General features: G+C 39.3%; 1 protein-coding gene across 2 annotated transcripts in view; it reads left to right on the top strand.

Annotated features, from left to right (window-relative positions):
- The window catches only part of MOS14 (ARM repeat superfamily protein), a 464,252-nt gene that overhangs the window by 244,940 nt on the left and 197,162 nt on the right, over positions 1-22,150 (top strand). For both annotated transcript variants that reach the window (XM_089423464.1, XM_089423460.1), the window contains exon 10: positions 121-186. In XM_089423464.1, the coding sequence (XP_089279590.1) occupies positions 121-186 (66 nt within the window). The remainder of the gene's footprint in view (positions 1-120; positions 187-22,150) is intronic.

The raw sequence follows: 22,150 nt of genomic DNA, 5'->3' as shown, positions 1-22,150 counted from the left end.
GAAAAAAGTCCTTTCGGTCATGTTTAATGATCGCTGTATTGTTAATGTGAGTTTTACACAGATTTACAAAGGAAATATTTATGCTGTGTCGCTTACTATTCATCATTTATATCACTGCAGGTTGCTCTCATGGAAAAAGAAGGTAATCAAGGAGGAGAATCTGGAATAGATCAAGCTTATATGGAGGTTTGCTTTTACCATAATTTTATGCATTCCTAAAGCGAATTATCCTTGTTTCAAAAGCATACAAAGCACAACTAATCAATTGGCGTGGTATTGTGGGTTTTGTTGATAATTGGCACAAATTGTGATCCCTATACTGTAGGTGACATCTAATATGGTATTTGAAGTGTTATGTTTATAGAGTGTCTAATTGTCAGCTTCTCCATTTAATGTTGTGTATGGGGTTGACCTTAGCTATCTTGTTGTTGTGATCGGATGTTAAAATTATAGACATAGTTTTGGGGTTTCTTCTTGAGTTGCTTATAGTTAATGTTCGTCATCATCTTCATCTTTTTCACTGTATTGTCATTATGAATGATGTTGTCATATGATGGAAATATTTTAAACTTGAGAATAAAATTAGTTCAATGGTACACACTGACATCACATGTTGATTTGGGTAGCTGAAGCAGAATTAGTTAATTTTAGGTTTAGTTAGATGAAAGGGCACGATCATATGATCATGCCCTTTCCCAAATGGTGTGCCTGGCTTATATACCGCCATGGACACCCTTTGGGAAAGGGCATGATCTTATGATCGTGCCCTTTCGTCTAACTAAACCTAAAATTAACTAATTTTTTACATAACATTGCCTTCCTCTCGAAAGAATGCTTTGTCCTCAAAGCATACGCAACGACGGATGTTGTTGACAAAATGCTTCATTCTCCCAAGAAGCGTCTTCTTCGGTAAGTCCTTCCACTTGATTATATATTCCAAGATGATCAAGGTCCCACACTTTAAAAGGTCTTGGATTAATCTCTCAATTTCCGTTTTTTGGTGATGTGAATATCGGTATGGCTTGATGTTGACGGGGTCTGATCTTGCCTTGACTTCTATTGTATGCTCAATTTCCCTATTAGGCGGCATCTTCATAGGTAGGTCTTGAAATACTTTTTCATGCTTCCGAATCAGATCTTGTATCTCTGGTGACTCTTCTCTGGTCATATTTGCAGATAACATTTCTAATTGGTGACATTGTATTGCATAAGCAGGTGCTCTTCTTCGACTCAGCTTCATCATCTGAGATGATGATACAACTTGATTTTCTGGTGCTTGGAATCCGTGTAGCTTGTACTTCTGACCTCCCCATTTGAATTTTATAAATTGTACTTGATGGTTGGCGGCATAAGTACCTAAAGTTCGTAACCATTGGATACCTAAGACTACATCTACTCCTCCTAACGGTACTGTGAAGAATGGAGACTCTAGATTAAAGTCTTGAATCTGCAAATTGACCTTATGGCATTTCCCTACCTTTTCAATCTTCTTACCATTAGCTACCATCACTTTCATGTTTGGTAAGGGAAATGAAAAGATATTGAGTCTCTTTGCCACGGTTGCATCTAAGAAATTGTGTGTGCTTCCAGAGTCGATGAGAACCACTATGTTGTTCTTCTTTATGTGTCCTTTTAACTTTAAAGTTTGAGGTTGTGATATACTTGTCATAGCTGATAATGACACTTGCGGAATACTTCCGTCATCTAATTCTGGTGAGAATTCTGGGGCGTCTTCTGTGTCTTCTATGTCATAATCTTCACTGTTTGAATCATTGGTTGCTTCACAATTATATAGGTTCTTTGGTTCTTTTCCTTTAGCACATCTATGTTTGGGGTCCCATTTCTCACCACAGCGTTTACATTTACCCTCTTTTATCCTTTGCATTTCCACATTAGATTTTTCATCTTCACGACGATGTGGTGGAACATATCTTGTATTATTTGAGTCCACATACTGGGGTATCCTTCGTCTTGCATAAGTTTTTTCCGCTTTTGACCAAAATATTGGTTCGGATTTCTTTTCGGCTGTTTTTGCTTTTCGTCTTGCTACTTCTATAGATGTAATGTCATGCATCTCAAGTTCTGCTTGTAAATGGGTTTTGAGTCTCGAGATGTATGACTGAATTAGACGAGATTCTGATAACCCAGGTACTCGTGTTACTAAGGTCTCCCATTCTTGAGTGTATTCGTCCACACTTCCTTTTTGTCGTAGTTTGATGAGTTTTGAAAAGAACTCTTCTTCCTTTACACCTTGGAATCTTTTGAAGAATGCATCTTTAAATTTCCTCCAGCTAATGACATGTGTTGTCTTTTTCCACCACATATACCAGTTATATGCTTCTCCCTCCATTTTCATGGATGCATGCCTGAGCTTTTCGTCATCGTCATTGATGTCATATATCTCAAAGTATTCTTCTGCTTTATTTATCCATGCAACATTGTTTTTTTCGTTTCCATCGAATTTAGGCATCTCGACTTTTGCCCTTTGCTGGTATGTTGCTAATGGTTGAGCGAAAAAAGGGTGTTGATTGGTAAAGTTATCCCAGAGTTGCTTGTTTGTAAAGGCTGTGTTACTCGCTTCTTGGTGGGGTGTCGCTGATTTTTTTGGGGATTCAACTTTTTCATGAGAGTCTGTTGACTTTGTTGAATCTGACGAGATGTGTTCTTGATTCTCTTCACCTTCTTTTAGTAGTTGTTCGGGTGTACAATTCGACCTTTTACACAGAATTTTTAGCATTGTTAAGACCTCTCTGATGCCTGCTTCTGTCTGAACATGGTAATTTTCCATCTTTATTTCTATTCGATTTGTCGTATCGTGAAGATTTTTTATTTTATCAGCTTGCTCCCCAAGCTTGATCTGGAATTCATTTAATCTTTTATTGACCTCATCGTGGTTGCTATTTATCTTATGCTCTGCATCCAACAATTTTTTTTGGAAATCCGCCATTGTCATTGTCGACATTGAGCGGGTTTGCGGGGGTGTGTATTTATTTGCCAGCGAAAATATTTTTCCTCTTTTTTTTTTTATTAGCTAAAATAAATTTTATACATATAACTTTTAATTAATTAAAATATTTTTAATTAATTAAATTAACTTATATATATATATATATATATATATATATAACTTTTTAATTAATTAAAATAAATTTAATTAATTAAATTAACTCTTATATATATATAGATAACTTATAACTAAATTAAAGTTATATGTTATATAATTTATTATTAAATTATAATATATATTACATATAACTTATATATATCATATATTATATATATATTATATGTGTGTTTTCTATGGACAGGCACGTATTACCCTATAATTATTTAAATGACCGAATGGACAGTCACCTAATGGACAGTCACGTCCCAATGAAAATGTCAACCAATGACTGTTCAAACCTTTAGTTTTTTTTTTCCGCGTTATTATCCCTGTCCCCGTCCCCTTCAGCGTTATCACCGCAATTAAAAGGAACGCAACAATTTAGTGTTATCACCACAGGGAGGAAAAAAATAACAGTTCAGTGTATCCACAGCGTAATGGAACCGCAAGGCCCACGCAATGGAACACAGGAAAAATGACACAGGTGTCTTGTTGATTCCGCGTGTCACATCCCTGGTTCTGTTGATGTTTCAGCGTATCACTCAAGGTGAAATATGCACAGCGAAAGCAGTCCAGGCGGGAAGTGCATAGACAGGGTGAATACGGCAGCAGACAGAATAATGATATGTACAGTGACAGCAGTGGATGGATGCGTGAACCAGCACAGGCTAGAGGATTCGACCGCTCTGATACCAATGAAGCAGAAAACTTCTGATAAGCAAAATAGATATATAAATATTTTATTAATAAGATGAATTTACAGATGATGATTGATTACAATGGGGTTCCTGGCTTATATACCGCCATGGACACCCTTTGGGAAAGGGCATGATCTTATGATCGTGCCCTTTCGTCTAACTAAACCTAAAATTAACTAATTTTTTACATAACAGTAGCATCGGATGTGCTATAGCCACGAAAATTGGCGTAGAGGCTAAAGCACATGAGATCTCCAATACCTAGAAATGGTTTGGGCAGAATCTAACCAGTTTGGAAAATATTAAAATAATTAATATTTTTAATGGAGTCGCTAAGTCTAAACATAGGGAAAATAAAATATTAATGTGAATTAATATAAAACTTAGTTTGAATGGTCCAAAAGTCATGGATCAAGCCAGATCTAATTTTAGCCGTTGATTAGGGACTTAATCTCGGCCGTTGAATTGTCAACGATAAAAGTATAAGAGGAGGCTTGAGGGTCACTTGGAGAACACACCGAGTTGATCAAGAATTTGATTTTCTGGGCAGGGCTTGCTGAGGAAATCGAAGGAGTGATCAGAGTTGCAGCTGAGGGGCAGTGAATGCAGTAGCAGAGAGGCAGAGATAGTACCAGGAGCATCAACGCAGAAGCCGGGAGAGGGTTGACATAGAGCCAGCTAGAAGCCACGAAGAAGCAGCCAGAGGCCACACAGAGGTAGCCAGGAGTTGCACAGAGCCTGAGGAGGGCCAGCGTGGGAGATGCAGAGGCTCCAGACGCTGACGCAGAGCCCAGAAAGGCTGACGTTGGGCCAGAGAGGCTGACGCTAGGCCAGAGGGGTTGATGCAGACCCTAGAGGTTGACGTTGGGAGATTTCGTGGGGCAGATTGGAGCTAATATCTGTCTCTGACTGAGAGGTACTATTGCCGAGGGCATTCTCTGTTTGGTGAGCCATTTCTGGCACCCAAATTATATTTTGAAACTGCTTAATAATAAAACCCTTAGATACTTGCATCGGTTTTCCGGCATTGGGTTTTTCCGGGGACATTAGTCCAAAAATAATGGTGTCACTTGTGTGCTTGTTTTTCCTTCAGTTGATGATCTGTATGTGTTGAGCATTTACTTGTATTTATTTTTAGTATTTACATGGTAAATAACTTATTAATTAATAGAACAAGTAGGAAGAAATAAATTAGAAAGTACATGAAGGATTTCTAACAGTTAGAGTTAGAAATTCCAACATTACATGCACTGATTGAAAGTTACTAAAACTTAGAATGATGTTATAAACTGGGGCATTCTGGGCACAACATGATTGCTTAAAAAACACCAATGAAGAGATCAGCATGAAATATAGACATAGCCTTGGGGAATAATCTTGGAAATGTAAAACCTCTGTGCAAGGCTTATAAGGACAAGGAATCAATGAGTGGTATCAATAGGGAGTATAAAATACTTGATAGTTAGCTACTTAGTGCCCTTTATTCACAAACTCTTGAACACCTATATGTATTAGAAGTACCATGAACATCTTAAGAATGCATTCTTATTAAACGATACTATAAATATGGAATGAAATCTAACTATTTCATTTGATGGAGTTTTTACTAATATAGGTTGTTTATTCTACTATTGCCAATTAGGGTCAAGTGATGTTATATTAGTTTTCATTTACACAACTTTATGATAAAATTATCGATTGGGGGCAAATTGTAATGTGGAGTGTAACCATACTTTAGTAGGGAAACTGCATAGCTTTTGACCACGCCATTTGTAAGCCCAAATATATGCAAGTAATAGCCATATAAGGCCATGTGGGTGTGTTTGTGAAAGTGACTCCTAGATTCTCAGTGGTGGATGGTCATGGCTGGTCTTTTTAGCTTCATTTTCATGGTTCTTGGTTTTATGGCATTGTTGACATCCCTATTGAGAAAAAGGGTTCCAAGGAAGTGTTTCATAGAGATTTTGCCTTTTTGCCTAGGAAAACACGTTATAACACCTTTTTAGTAAATGACTTTATTAGTTATTAAAATGATTTAGTCACTTTATGAGGTACTTTAATACCATGTAGTTTATATTATTAAAGTCACTTTATGTTTTTAAGGTGTCTTTATGAGAAAAAGTACATGGTACCTTATATTATTCAAGTTACTTTATGTTCATAAAGTAACTTTATGAGAAAAAGGTACAAAGTACAACTTAAAGTTATAAAGTGATCAGGGAAGTCATTAATGAGGGGGGGCACATAAAAAGGGGGGTCAAGTTAGGAAAAGATCTCCACCATTGATCTAGAGGGCTGATATTAGATCTCAGCCCTAGATCAAAACGGTTAGGGTTTCTCCTCATTATGCCAGACTAAAAATGGAAAAAGGAAAGAAGAGGTGATTCATTCTTCAAGTGTATAGTTGGAGAAGAGGAGAGGAGAAGAGGAGGCTGAGATAGCTTCAAGAGGAGGCTGAGATAACTTCTAGAGGAAGAGGCTGTGATAGGTTTAGCTGAGAAGAAGAGGAGAGGTGAAGAGGAGGAGGGAGGCTGAGATAGCCTCTACTGGAGGAGAGAATCTACAACAAGTAGAAGGAGATCGGGCCTGAGATTTAAGGCTTGAAGAGCAGAACGCATCCCAAGAAACTAGCCCAAGTTTTAAGGCAGGAAATTAGTACGCAGACCGAGAAGGTTCAGCTGGAAGAGAGGCTCGAATATTGCAAGAGTATAGCAGATTTCAAGTACTGATTTCAAGGTTGTTTCAACGTGTTTCCAAGGAGAGCAAGTACACATCCCAAGGCTGGAAAAGAGACAAGCACAGGCCCAAGTTTCAAGGTAGTGCTGTAGCTCGTATTTCAAGGAGAAAGAAGTCATTTCCAGTGCTGAAATCGAGGAAAATTCAACACAGCTTTTGAGGTAAATCTCAGCGAATTTCTTGAGTGAACTTGTCAGAAAAGCAACCCGAAATTTGAGGAGAAATTTCTGGGCTGACTGAGGCAAAGATCGCAAGCACAGTTTTTGAGGGAATTTAATGTTGTGTATTGACCCAAATTTAGAGGGACAAGGGTTGACCTGTAGAACGAGATTCGAGGGAGGAATATGCTGAAAAATGGTTTGATTTTCTGAGAAGAGACAGTCTGACCAGTGTCACAGGGTTTGCCGAATTTGAACTTTGAGGTTCGAAATTCGGCGAACCTCAAAAATATCTTTGGGTTCGGATAAAGTTCGATTAATTTCGGTTCGTGTTTGATTTTCTGTTTGCCTTATTTTGCATTGCAAGGTTCGCAAGATTTCAATTTTGGAGTTTCAATTTCAATTTTCGAGTTCCAATCTCTCTTAGAATTTTAAATGGCTTGTTTAAGTTCAAATTTAAGTTGCACCATTAACTTGGTTTGGGTCATCAAGCGTGCAAATGAAAATGTGCACAAACATCTAGGGCCATCGTGCAAACTCCGACAGTGTCAGAAGCCATCGAGCAGTTGTTCCAGATAACGCAGGCTATGATAAGAGAGACTTCAATGTATCGACCTTCGACAATTTGTACATAAAATATACTATGACGAAACTGCAATCGCACAGAGATGCAACTGCAATCTCACATGGAGGAATGACGCTTAAACTTTGGTAGGTTATGCACTCGCGAAGCGAGTGATGCTTTGGTAAGTTAGGTAAGAGGCTTTTAACTTTTTTTTTGTGTAATTTGAATCAGATTCAAATAGTTTTAATTTTTGCTTTTAGATACACATTGTTTTATACATATTAAAAAATAATAAAGAATTATATATTAAATTTAATTAAATTCTATTTGAATATCTTATATCATTAAAATTGTTTTATAAATAATTTACTTTATATACATATTATTTTATATATATTAAAAAATAATTATTTTATATGTATTAAAAAGTAATATATTAATATTATAATCAGATATATAAAGTTCAATTAAAGTTTATGCTAAATATAATGATGTTTATATGTATATAAAGGGACAACTTTATTTGTATTATAAACATTAAAAATTTAATATGTAAATATTATATTGAGTTATATTTATATATATATATATATATATATATATATTCGAATTTAATGGTGAACCTCATTCAAAAATTCGAATTCAAATCGAACTTAATTGTGTCGAACTTGAACTCGAACCCGAACCATGTGACATTTTGTCTGACTGTGGCATGATTTTCCAGGAAGTCAAAAGCCGACAGTGGCTCGAACCTCAAGGGAGCGATAAGTGCCCGTGTGATGTAATTAATGCTGTGTAATTTCTGAGGTTAAAAGCAATAAAATCCTCTTAGACTGGTTTTCCCCTTGTGGGTTTTTCTAGGGTCAGAGATTGACCGAAAACATAGTGTTCATTTATGTGTGCATGCTTGTCTAATTATTTCATCAGCTGAAGGTGTAAAAGTGAATGTAGTGGTAGCCTAGCAGTGTTTTGGTTGCAATTTAATATTCAAGTTTTAACTCAGCAAATGAATATGGATTTGGGCATTAAACTTCATCTGTAAAAAAAACTGAAATCGAAGGGGCTATAGGAAACCAAATTTTTCTACATGGTATCAGAGCTATGGACCTACAACAGTGAATTTATAGCTGATGAGAAAACAAACCAACATGCATAAAACCTGCCTTATATACCAGAGAAAAGTGAGTGAGAGGGAGGTTGTCTGTCCCTTTATTTTTTCAGTGATTGAGAAGCAGTGTTGGACCTACAACAGTGAATTTATAGGTGATAAGAAAACAAACCCACAAGCATAAAATCTGCCTTATATACCAGAGAACAGTGAGTGAGAGGGAGGTTGTTTGTCCCATTATTTTTTCAGTGATTGAGAAGCAGTGTTGGTTGAGAGGGAGGTTGTTTGTCCCTTTATTTTTTCAGTGATTGAGAAGCAGTGTTGGTTGATAGGGAGGTTGTTTGTCCCTTTATTTTTCAGTGATTGAGAAGCAGTGTTGGTTGAGAGGTTGATGACTACTGGATTGAGGGTGGAAGATAGGTTGAGTGGGGCTGAGAATTTCGGCTCTTGGAAGAAGAGAATGATGTTGCCGCTTGAGTAAGTTGAGGTGTGGGCTATTGTAGAGAGTGCAAATTGCAATACAACCTCCCACTGACCCATTTCAGTTGGCAGACTTCAACAAGTGGAATGTGAAGGCAAGGAGAATCATTCTCGATGCTATTAAAGACCACCTATTCCCTTATGTGATAGGGAAGAAGTTTTCCCATGAGATGTGGGATTTCACCAGAGCTCCAATGAGAATATGAATATGGTGTTGCATCAGCAGTTAAGAAACACCAAGATGACCAACACGAGCACGGTGATCTCATACCTCACAAAGCTCACACAGGTGAGAGATGAGTTGGATACAGTGGGAGAGATTATCCTTAAGGACCAGTTGGTCAGGATGACATTGGATGGTTTTCCCAAGCAGTGGGATGGATTCATAGATGACATTGTTGCCAGAGAGCATTTTCCTGATTAGAGGAGGATGTGGGATGATTTCTTCTAAAAGGAGACGAGGAGTGCCAATAGTGGCAACCAACGTCGTGGGGTGGATGAGGAGGAGAATGTTGCCCTTGCAGCTAAGGGCAAGCACAAGAAGGGGTCCATAAGTGGTGCCAGGTAGCATAAGGGGAAACAGGTGTTCGAGAAGGACATGAGCAAAGTGAGATGCTTTTCTTGTTGGTAGATGGGTCACTATGCACATCAGTGTCCCAACAAGAGGGGGAAGAAAAAGGATGTGGCAACATCAACCGAGGTAGATGAGTTTTCCACCAAGTTTGACACAGAGTTTGCTTTAGTGGTGAGTTTAGCCACAAGTGTCACATCCTCTAGTCTGGCTTATAGATAGTGGAGTATGTGAAATTTCCATGATTGCAATAAACTAGAAATTATTCACCTAACTTATGCAATGTATTTGTCTTTTATTAATTATTAATGACAAATAACGAATAACTCACTATTGCAATCCTCACAAATAAAATGCCGCAAAATATAAAAAATACATAATTGAAAAATGTGCACACACATAAAAGTATGACACCATTATTTTTGAACAAATGTCTTTGGAAAAACCCTGAAGGGAAAACCAATGCAACAGGTGAGGGTTTTATTATTACTTTCAGCAAATAGAGAATTACAACTGCTTGCCTTTTTGGTACAGGTCCGACAATTTTATTTCACTGGAAAATATCTGGGAAAACCTTTTTCCCTCTAGTAAATCGATCGAGCCTTCTCTGGACTGTTACCCACCCTTTTGTGGGTGATATCCCTAGATTTTTTTTCTAGAAGATGTTCCTCAGCTAGTAGCCAACAACCCCTTGTAGCCACCAACTAGCTCGTTGTTCCATTTCTTTGCCACTTGAGCCAACCATGCAGTCCCTCATCCATCTGACATGGTCGTATGTTTGAAGGCAAGCCTCCCAAACCTGAAGGTATGCCTTGTCATTTGGTAATTGAATATTGTAGTTTACTTATCATGGAAACTTTTGGGCATGGATTAATGGGGGGATTCGGTGGAAAGAGTGAGCTAGGTCTGTGCTCTTGTCCCCTAGACCACTTTTGGTTGTTAATCTTGGACCCTAGTCCCGTGGGATCACTTTTATTGACCTTTGGGCTTTAGGGATGGTACTTTATGGAAACCTTGATTTTGGTTGCATGGTCCCGCTCCCTCATCCACATATATCACTCCCCTGTCGCTCATTATAACCCCATTCATCATTCCTTGCACCTAGCTCCACATTCCTCCACTGGGTCCACATAGGGTTAGCCTTCCCCTTCCCCTTGCCCACACCTTTGGTCGAACCTAGAACGATGCCCTGAAAGTTGATGTAGCTGAAAAGAAAAATAAAAACATAATTGGCTACATTCAATAGGAAAATGTACCACAAAATGCAAAAGATGGTTGGGGCAAACACATTTAGCACGTGGGTAAAATCCAATACATGAGCTCTACCTTATTATCATGGCCATCACCTTGGTTCCTATAGGCCCTAGATGAGCCTCTTTTGTCATTCAGGAACCCGTGATTGTCCCAAACCCTGGTGGGCAATGAACCGCCCTACCCTAAAGGGGATACCCACTGCTATACCTTACACATCATGCTTTTATCCCTTGAGCCCTGAGCAATTAATCAAAGAAAAATCATAAAAGGCAAAAGGCATATAAAGAAGGGTGGAAAAATCAAGGTCAAGGCACCTCATGTACCACAATTGCTCCCTCCTATACATTATATGCCCAAAGTGTGGCTTCCCTTTTGCTAGCTACCTTAGTACCCCAACATGTGGCCTAGGGCTGTCCCCTTTCATTCCTTACTCCATTCATCTCTTTATCACACGCCACCACCCTTTGAAGGATGTACCTTGGGACATACTATCCCAAGGTAGAAACCACGTAATAGGATACTTGGCTAACCCCATTTGGAGCTTGGAGACATTAGCACATGCCAAATCCCACTATGGAAGGGCATGCCATTATGAAGTGCCCACCTATTGTCCATGGTTTGTAAGCTCTTTAAATGGATTTCCTTTGACGACTTGTTGTACTGGAAGGCTAGGGGACACATTGGATCTTATGTAGGATTGCAAATGGTCTACATATTGGGTTTGGTCGCCCTATACAGGGTCCTAACCCTCCTGAGGGCTACATTAGCACATGTGAGGTGTGTGTTGAGAGCCATGGACGTCCACAACAGTGGTAAACACTCCATGGATCCCCAGAGATGTTTGAGATTGCTTGAGATTCACCTATTGGACGAGGAAGATGCACTTAGTTGATCATGCCCTGCCGGCCCCACAATTGTACCATACACTTGGCAGATGACTCAAGACTTGTATGTTGATGTGGCATCACTTACACCATCATCTGAGCCCTTACAAATGATCTACATGCATGTTTGACCTACCTGGAGGCCCATGAGGTTACTTGTATGCCCTCACACCCATTGGGAGCACCACAGGTTTATTATTTGGAGAACAAGGGGCCAATCGCTTGTCCACTACTTTTGGGAGTCCTATTCATCATTGTGGCACTTACAGACTTCATTAGACTTCTTAGAAGGCCCAACGACATGTATTATTGATCATTCAACTTCTTGAGAGGCTTATCCTTTTGTTTATGAGCTTGTTTGGTGGGCTTGTCACCAAAAGTTAGTTGTTTTCCACATTATTTTATTTTAGGGGCTAATGTAGGCCCAAGTAGCTAAATCGAACTCTTTAGAAGTGTATAAACAAAAGTGATGAGGATTCATTTTAGCATCATCACTTGGATTTGGAACTAGTATCTCTTTAGAAATTTTCGCTATCCTTTTTAGAGGACGATTTTTTGGAACATGGAATGAATTTTGATGTTTGGATAATTTTCATGTCTTCGAGCTTCTTGATGGCAAGATTTTGGATGGTTGGATATATTCTTTTACATGTAAGTACATTTTAATACTATATTTTTTCTTTCTAATTTTGTCACATACATTGTTATTGGGATTTCACTATGCTAGGGCTTATTTGCTGCATCTCTTATGTGAAGTTCTGGAAATTTTGTTTCTGGATAGTGAATGCTTCATGTATGGGCCATGTATAATGAATGAATGTTCCTAGGGATGTTTCATTATTGAAAGTCATCTTGACAAGCCATTTACCTTGCAAAACGAAGTATAAAGTCTTTGAAGTTGCTTTTGTTGTTGCCCTAGTGCCAAGCGAAGTTATCTTTGAAGCCTCCTTGACCTAGAAAATTCAAAGGTCCATAGTTATAATTCTACCTGATTCTAATCTCTCCAAAGGATTAGGTACTGGTCCACCCAAAGGTGATCACCTTAAAACCTATTTTCAAACTCTTGCCCCAACAATTCGAACTGCCAATCTGGGTATTGTGCAGCCTTTGAGAATTTCGTCCTGCTGCTCCCTTGAACAACAAAATTCCCTTCGCTTCTTTGCTTCCCGGTTGATCACTTATGCTCTAATACCATGTGAAAATTTCATGTATTACAACAACTAGAAATTATGTTTCTAATTGCTAATTTGTTTAATAATTTATTTGTTGTTCGCTACAACAAATACCAAATAATTCACTCTGTGATTTTCACAAATAAAACTGTAGAAGAAAATAGCATTGGAAACTGAGAAAATCTAGCACACACACATAAAAAAATGACAGTTATTTTTGGACAAATGTCCCCAAAAAAACCCAACTTAGGAAAATTGGTGCAGCAGCTGAGGGTTTTTATTATTATGCAACAATGAGATTCTGAGTACAATCTAGATGTTGAAATCTGGCAATCCTACACAGGAAAATACTGCCAAAAATTTGGTGAGGAATTTTCCTCATCCCACAAGCAATCTGTCATTGAAGACTTGCCTCTGAAACCCCACCACGAATTGCCCTATGTCACCCTCTGCACAGGCTTTGTGCATGCACAATTCTGTACGACTTGGATCTCACATTGAGCTGCCTCTTCAACTTGCCACTGACTCTGGAAATGTTTCTCCCGACCTCTGTGAAATTCCCCTACCTTCGAAACTCTGAAACGACTTCCTGCATCTGTAAATCGAACTGCCTCTAGAGGCTTCTGCGCAACCCCTGCGTCAGCCTCATTGTGGCTACTCTACCTCTCTGCAATGCACTTAGTAGATCTTGAAAACTTCCTCCATCCTCACTGTCCCTGACTCTCACTGTCTTTGCTTCCCTACTGAAGCTCGAATTCTTCCAGCAATGTTGGTTCACTGAAAATCGAGCCCTCTAAGGAAATCAAACTCTTCATGGTTCTCACAATTGTCTTGTGTGTATTCTTGAAGTACCCATCGACTTCTTCTTATAATTCTCTGTTGGGCCTTCAATGGTTAAGATTAAAACTTAATCAAGGGCCAGGATCATATTGGAGTTGATCTGTGTAAGTTTCTAGAGAATTCTTACCTTGAATTAATTAATTATGATTAATTAACCAATTTTCCTAAGTTTAAACTTAGGAAACATTAAAAAATAGGTTAATAATATTATTAAGTTATTTCTAGGTGGAATTTCCAGAAACGATTTCTCGGTTTTTGAGGTCTCATGTATTGTAGCCTCTTCACTAAGTTTCGTGACTAGAACATATCCGATGCTACAAAAATTAACATGGCAGACATTCCAGGGCCCAGACAAGGATGTCTCTCAACATGGGAGACAAAGGGAGGGCTTATGTCATCATTCTAGCCCTTACAGATGGTTTGCAGGCGTCGTCGATCTGCTTGGAGACCCATGAAGATGTCATTATGCCCCCCATACCCACTTGCGGACACCACATGTAACTTGCATGGATATCAAGGGGCCAACCCCTTGATCATTGTGTTTGGAGTCCATTCTCTCAACTTGGCACACTTTGGACTCCACTAGGCCTTCTCAATGTCCTAACGACTCATCATGTTTACTATTTTGCCCTCTTGATAGGTTTATTTTTGTATTATGGAGCTATCTTGGTGGGCTTGTCACCAAGGGATGTTATTATTGTATATTATTTTATTATTAAGGGGCATTATTAGGCTAATAGGCTATTCAAATGCCCTTATGGATTGTATAAGTAGATGAGAGGTTCATTCATTCCTCTCATCATATTTTTGGATTGTACTATCTCTTCTTGAGAATTTCGGCTAGCCTCTTTGCTAGATGAATTGGAAGTCTATTGCACTTCGATGTTTGGAAAAACTTACTTTTGTCTTGTAGGTTTGGTATTTTTGCACATTGATGATTGGCGGATTTTCACTATACTTGTAAGTGTCATTTTCATGTTTTACTTTACATGTATTGTCACCTGTGTAATGTATGAATGTTTTTGCTCATGAAGCATATGTTTTACGTTAAAGTATGATGAATAAATGTCCTAGAGGTATATGATTGTCATTATTACCTTGATAAGTCATCAATTGCAGCACGAAGTATAAAATTTCCTAGTAACCTAGTTGCTGCTTCTAGGCCATGCGAAGTTGCTAAGAGGCTCCTTGATTGGGTACAATTTATCTCTAAACATTGGATTACATTGACTCCATTATCCCATTAGGCTAGCAACTGGAAATTATTCTTCTCACTGTAAATTAATTAACAATTTATTTGCTACGCCAAATATTGAATAAAACACATTGCAATCTTCACAAATAAAATGCCGCAGAAAATACATTGGCAACTCATAAAGATGCTAGCACACACCCATAAAATTAACACAATCATTTTTGGACAAATGTCTCCTGAAAAACCTAATGTGGGAAAACTGCTGCAGCAGTGAGGGTTTTTATTATTATGCAACAACAAAATTTCTGAGTACAATAATATGTCGCCAAAGTGGCGATTCTTTCTGAGGGAAATACTGGCAAAAGATTTGAGGCAAATAACTCAATACCTGAATTGATCCTGCTCCGAAATTTGGCCAAACTGGGATGTATGCCTTGCCCCTGCGTGAGCTTTTGTGCAATGCTTGTGCATATTCTATTTTCTATGCCTTCGAAACTTAACGAATCTTGCAGCTTTACCTATCTCTGCCTCGAAAAATGACTCTCTTGGCCACCTGGAGTATATCCTGGCCTTCAGCAACTGAACTGACTCCTCCTCTGACTGAATCGAAGTCTCCCAGAAATCCTCTACGCAGGTCTTGCACAATTATTCGAGGAAAACTTGACCCTCTCTCAGCGGATCTCTTTCGGAACTGGAAATCCTCTCCAAAATCTATTATGCTACCCCTCTGCCACCTACTACTCCATCTACTGGCTCGCTTTCTCATACTGAATCACCTACACTGGAAAATCGAACTACCCAGATCACTGAGTATCTGCACTGGTGTATTCTCCATCTATCCATCGACCTCCTCTTATGATCTCGAGTTGAGACTCCAATGACCAAGATTAAAACATAATCGATGGCAAAGATTATATCTAGATCAATCCGTTAAACAATTTTCCTAAGTTTAGACTTAGGAAATATTTAAAAATAGGTTAATAATCTAATTGAGACTCTTCTAGGTGGAATTTCCAGAAACAATTTCTAGGTTATGGAGAACTCCTGTGTTTTAGCCTCTCCAAAAAGTTTCGAGACTAAAACACCTCCGATGCTACAAAAACTAACAAGGTGATAACCAAACGAATATCTTTTAGACCTCCCTCTCCCAATTCTAGGGCTAACCCTAGAAGGTCTCCTAGGGCATCAAGCGAAATCTTTTATAGCTAGCCAAAATCCTTGAAAATTGGTGCACAACTGCGCTGGGGTCTGTTCAAGGGGTCCTCCAATTTTGAGCTCAATCCGACTGTAGATTCTCGAGATATTGCAAGCCCTAACCAAAGGATCATTTATCTCTCTAGATTGATTTGGGTCACTGTCCTCATTTGATCATTGCATGCAAATTTCAAGAGCAAATTACCCCTTTGATCCTATTCTCTTCCCTAACCAGGTCAAGCCCCTCTTTGGTTGATCAAATCCTCACCTAGTTTGGGTCCACGGTTCTTTGTGGTCCCACAGTTTTGTGACTCAAAATTCCACAAGGATTACATTGAAACCATTTCTCCTCTTGGATTCTTATATCTAGGATACATTTTGTCAAGTATTACTCACTAAACCTAGGTTTAGGTGTCCTCATATCTCTTCTAAGAGAGCCATCTATCTTGCTTCCATAACAAGCAAGCCCTTTATCTGAGCCTCTCTTGTGAATAGGCTTTAGGAATCACTCCGCATCTGATCATTGATCTATCCAAGTGATTCCTCTCATACTGGGTCTCCTCGCATCGGTGAAAGTTCGTAAGGAGCAGGGAGATTTAACTGAGGTAACAGTGGGCTATTGCTCCATTGGTGCAACTTGACCAAGTAGTTGCTCTATAAGATCCCCTCCTTGGATCCTTGCTAGTTTGAGCGGTAACAGGTTGAAGCAGACTCCTCGTGCATGGTACTTCCGTATTGATGGCTATTTGTTAAGTCTTGGTTTCAAGAAGAACGATGTTGATCCATACCTCAAAGTTGTTGAAGGTGAACCCTTGAAGTTGTTGCTATATGTAGATGATTTGTTTATGACCGGGGCTGAAGTTTTGATTGTTTAGTGTAGGATGGAGCTGATTTTTGAATTTGAGATGAATGATCTTGGTCTTATGCAATATTATTTGGGATTGGAAATTTGGCAAAAGCCTGGTGGAATCTTTGTTGGTGATGGCAAATACACTATTAAGATCCTTCAGAGATTTGGCATGATGGATTGCAAGTCCATGGACACTCCTATAGTGACGATTTTTTAAGAAGATACGAGATTGTGACTCTGATCTAATTGATCCCTCTATGTATCGCAAATTGATTGGCTCGTTGAACTATCTTGTGAACACTAGACCTGATATTTGTTATTCTGTGAACACATTGAGCCAATTCTTGGTTGAGCCCCGACATGTGCATTGGGTTTCAGTGAAACATATACTGAGATATTTGTGTGATACCATTGATTATGGTCCGAGATATGCTTCTAATGCAAAATGACAACTGCATGGTTTCACTGATGTTGATTGGGATGGAAGCTCTGATGATAGAAAGAACACTTATGGATTCTGTTTTAGCTTGGGCTCTGCTATGATTTCATGGTCTAGTAGAAAGCAAACTTTTGTTGCTCTGAGTACAACTGACGCTGAGTATATAGTGCATATTCAATTTGTTGTGACGCTATGTGGCTTCGAAAGCTGTTTGTTGGTTTGTTTGATCAAGTGTTGGAATCGACCATTATATATTGTGATAATCAAAGCTATGTGAAGCTTTTTGAGAACTCGTTTTTTCATGATAGGTCGAAGCACATTGAGATCAAGTATCATTACATCCAGAATATTGTCTAGAGGAGAGTTGTGAGGCTTGAATATGTCTCTACTGATGAGCAGGTCGCTGATGTGTTGCTAAAGCCATTGTCACGGATGAAGTTTTCTTATTTCAGAGAACAAATTGGAGTTGTTGAGAACCCCTCTCTCTCAATATGTCCCTACTAATGAGCAGGTTGTTGATGTGATGTCAAGGCCATTGTCTCGGATGAAGTTTTCTTATTTCAGTGAACAACTTGGAGTTGTTGAGGACCCCTTTTTGACAAAGAGGGAGCACTGATTGTACATCATCATATGATTGACAATCTTTCTTGGGTTGTGCCTGAGAGACCAATGGATTGTTCGTGAAGATTGTCACACCCTTAGGTCAGTTGATTGGGAGACCAATGTACTTGGTCAGGGAGCTTGGTTCTGAGGCATGATGTGATCCCTTAGGTCATGATGATTGAGAGAATAGTTTGGTCGAGGACATTGGTTTTGTGATCTCTCGCTTAGGCAGTTGCTGAGAGACCTATGGATTAGTCGGGGAGATTGATCTTGAGTTCCCTTCCTTGAGTCGTTGATTGAGAGACCAATGAGTTTGGTCAGGAAGGATGAATTCTCTCTCCTAGGTTGTGGACCAAGAGATTATATAGTTAGGTAGATAAGGATTCCTCCCTTTTGTCGTGGACATACAAACCTTGTTATGGTTGGGGGGATGGACCCTGTGTATATGATTGGAGAATGTTGCCTCATTGATTGGTCCCTTTGGTCAGTTCAACACTGACCTAGATACCATTGGGTTTTGGCTTATGGGATGTGTTGGATGATATGTATCTTTCCTTATGATGACACTTGTGATCTCTCCCTTGGGCAGTTGTTGAGATACCTATGGATTTGTCTGGGCGATCGATCTTGAAAGAGAGAGAGGCTTGTACATCTGATCTCTCCCTTGGGCTGTGGCTGAGCGACCTATGGATTGGTAGGGGAGTGTAATGTTCCTTTCTATGGTGTTCCTTATGACATGGTTAGGATGGACTTTCAGAGTTGCGGGCAGACAGGTCATGTACAGGATTGTGTCATCAATGGGCCCAGGGGCTTTTGGAGGGGTTTTGTGGAGTTTTTGTGAGGTCCAATGGCATTCGCTTGGTATATTCCATCATCCACACAATTTGCCTTTCGTTCCAGTGCATTTCAACAACTTTTAGAAAACAGAATTATTATTGGGCCTGAATCAATTCATTACAATTGAGGTGGCATTTCGGGAGGAACACTTGACATAACACCTTAGTGTAATAGCTCATTGGAACCGGAACAAGAAGATCTACAATATGGGATGGTTAGATATGAGTTTCAGTGACCTAAGGAGACATGGTGGCCGATTTACCCTTTTCTCGCGTTAAAAAGAATATTTTAATTAAAATAAAAGAGGGAAAAGTGCTCCATGATTAAAATAATAATAAAAGAGGAGGTTCTAGAGGGGTCCATCATATCTATAAAATAGGAGGAGGAGGCCATTGGAGGACATCTTGGATTTGTTATTTCTTCTTGTATGAGAGGTTGAGAAACCGGTTCTCTACTCCAGCAGTAGCCCCAGGACGGAAACCCTCGGGTGATTTAGTGAGATTGGGCGAATACCCATCTCCCCTTGGTGAATTCATCCAAAATTCGTTGGAGAGCTCAACAGTGATATTTCAGTTCAGTTTTGGAGGGCCAACATAGTATTGGAGCAGACTCTTGAGGCCAATTTCCCATCTCAACTATTTTATTGTATCAGAATGTAAACCCCAATTTATATTATAATAAAGCTGAGATTATTTTTTGCCTATCGTTTTAGGGAAGTGCATGCACTTTATTTATTATATTTTACATGGCAATCTTCTGTTAAATGAATGATAAGTTAATGGTGAAATTTGGATTGAGTTCGATTTTTGCAAATTTAGAAAAATATCCCATTTGGGACATTACAGTGGTATCAAAGCCTTGGTCTTGGCTCAACCTGCGAGTTTTTCAGTTTTCAGTTGCAATAATTATTGTTGGAGGAATTGTTGGAGAAGTCGAAAACCTAGTTCTTGCAACAAAATTAAAATTTGTTAAAAGAGCTCGACAAATTGTCTCATTAGATATGCGAAAAAATTTTAGTGAACTTAAAGTGACCAAAGTTATTGGGCCAAATCATTCGCTTTGGCCAAATATTATTTCTCAAGCGCACATCATGTTATAATTCTATGGAGTTAAAAAAGAGGTTGTCTTGTAGTTTTGCTGGTTGTCATCATGGAAGCCAAATCATGGTAGTAGGGGCTGAATAGCGAAATTTCTTGTCGGCACGAGGAAGATATATCGTGCAACACTAGCCAAAGTTTCCTTTTTGGGAGCTAAGCAAAAAATTATTTGGAGCTGGAGCCATTCAGGTGAGTTAAGCTTAGCTGTGTAATTCGGTGGTGGTGACTTCATTTCGTCAATGGACTCTGGATTCTAAAAAGAAGCTGTCAATGATGGGGTGTGACACCTGTGTGAAAATTTGGAAGCCCAAATTTCTACTGCAGCAACTGATTAAGTTCCTTCTATTTGTTAATTATTGAACAAATTATTTACTGCTTCCTACAACAAATATCGAACTAATACACTGTAGCCTTCACTAATTAAAATTATATGCGGAAACAAGTAGTTGAGCAAGAAAAAAATACACAACACATTACACAATTATTTTTGGACAGATGTCCCCAAAAAAATCCAATGCGGGAAAACCATTGCAGCCACTGAGGGTTTGTATTATTAAGCAGTAGTTTTTTGAATACAATCTCTGGATGCCTTGCTGGCTATCCAATACAGAGAATATGAGTGACAAAAGATTAGTGAGAAATACCTCACTATCATTGGTGATCCCCATTGATCCATCCACAGAATGGCTTGCCCCTTGTTGCCTCTGCGCAGTCACTGTGTAGGCCCAACGTCACAACTTGTAGGGACTGCGTCACCCCTTCTGCTGATTGATTTGCTTTGAGACTTTGATTCTGTCTTGCTTGTCTCACACACCGGCTTTCGACTTCAGAAATCGACCTCTCCAGCAAAAATACAGATCTCCTCAAGGCTCTGTGCTGTCGCTGTGTCAGCCTACGCTACCCAACATAGCCTCTGCATTGCCTCTCCTGTATCTCTCTCTGCCTCCTCTACTGAGTATTCCCGGATTAGGAGATATCTCCAACCGGAACTATACCTACCCCTCACTGCAAGAAATCACTTCGAACTTCTCTTCGGCAATAGCTGCTCTTTTCAGAAATTCGATCTCTAATCTCTCACTCAATGTATTTTCCAAATGCTCATCAAACCTCCTCTCATAATCCTCCAGTTGAGAACCAACGACTCAGATTAGATACTAATCAATGGCTCAGATCATTTTGGCTTGATCCTCGTCTTCTTCTAGAAGTTTCACCCACATTTTGATCAATACCCTTTAATTATTTTAATTTCCTAAGTTTAGACTTAGGCACCCATTTAAAATAATTAATTATTTTAGTAAAACTGTCTTTGGTGGAGTTTCCCAAAATGATTTCTGGGTATTGTGGAATGCATGTATCCTAGTCTCCTTGCAAATTTTGAGGCTAAGAGCACATTCGATGCTACCTGAAATCAACACTCCCTCTTAGCGAGGAATGTGCTCTAGTAATGCAACCTGTTGAAGCATCACCCTTCTTTGTAACATCGCCCTCTGCGCTGCTGATGTCTAACATCGCTACCCACCAACTACCGCGCAAATGTTGCATCTGTACTGCTGCTGACCTTGTCACTGCCAACATTGCATCTTTACTACAACACTCATAAGTTCTGCATCCGTGCTGCTGTTGGCACTGTGACTGGTAACACTGCATCTGCACTGTAACCTTCTCCAACTGTTGTTGCTACTGCATCAACAACGAAAAAGCATCCAAAATTATTGAGCATGTATTCAACATGATGCATCTGTTGCTGGAGTTTTGACTGTTGTTAGTATCTGTGCTAACCCTCTGAAGCCTCTACGTTGCTACCGACTATGCTCTATGCCAACTGCACTGCTTCCAACTCTAGCTCTGCGCTGCTCAGTCTCTAGCGCTTCTAGCTACTGCAACTGTCACTCCGACACTCCTCTGCATTGACACTGGTCCATCCTGCTACTTCTAATCTGGTCTCCCATAGCAAGGTATTGATCCAAGAGGTGGACTTCCTCAAGGATCCTGCCCATCTGTAGTTCTTTCGAACTATAGTTCTAGATCACCCCACCTTTGGGAAATCATGGCAGATACCTCCTCCTCGATTTGTGCGAATGTAGCTTTCGGATCATGCTTCTCGTCCTTGTCCTTCTTCTTGACAGGACACTGTGTAGTGTAGTGACCAAGTTGACCACACTGGAAGCACTTGATCTTCGAAACATCTTTATTCTTCTTTTGCTGCTCCTTTCGCCCCTTAGATGTGAGGGTTGCATTCTCATCCTCCTCCTCCTCCTTGTCTTCATCCCACTGCTGCTGCTATTATCAAGCTTGCACTTGACTAAGTCTCTCCTCATCTCTTCCCAATATGGCAATCTCTCTCTGCCCAGGATACTCTGGAA

Source organism: Pinus tabuliformis, chromosome 6 (assembly GCF_031772625.1).
Source record: "Pinus tabuliformis cultivar Carrire ecotype Pingquan chromosome 6, CPIR1, whole genome shotgun sequence".
In the NCBI taxonomy this organism is placed as follows: domain Eukaryota; kingdom Viridiplantae; phylum Streptophyta; class Pinopsida; order Pinales; family Pinaceae; genus Pinus; species Pinus tabuliformis.
The sequence above is the reverse complement of the archived record's forward strand: the minus strand, read 5'-3'. Positions and strand labels throughout refer to the sequence as shown.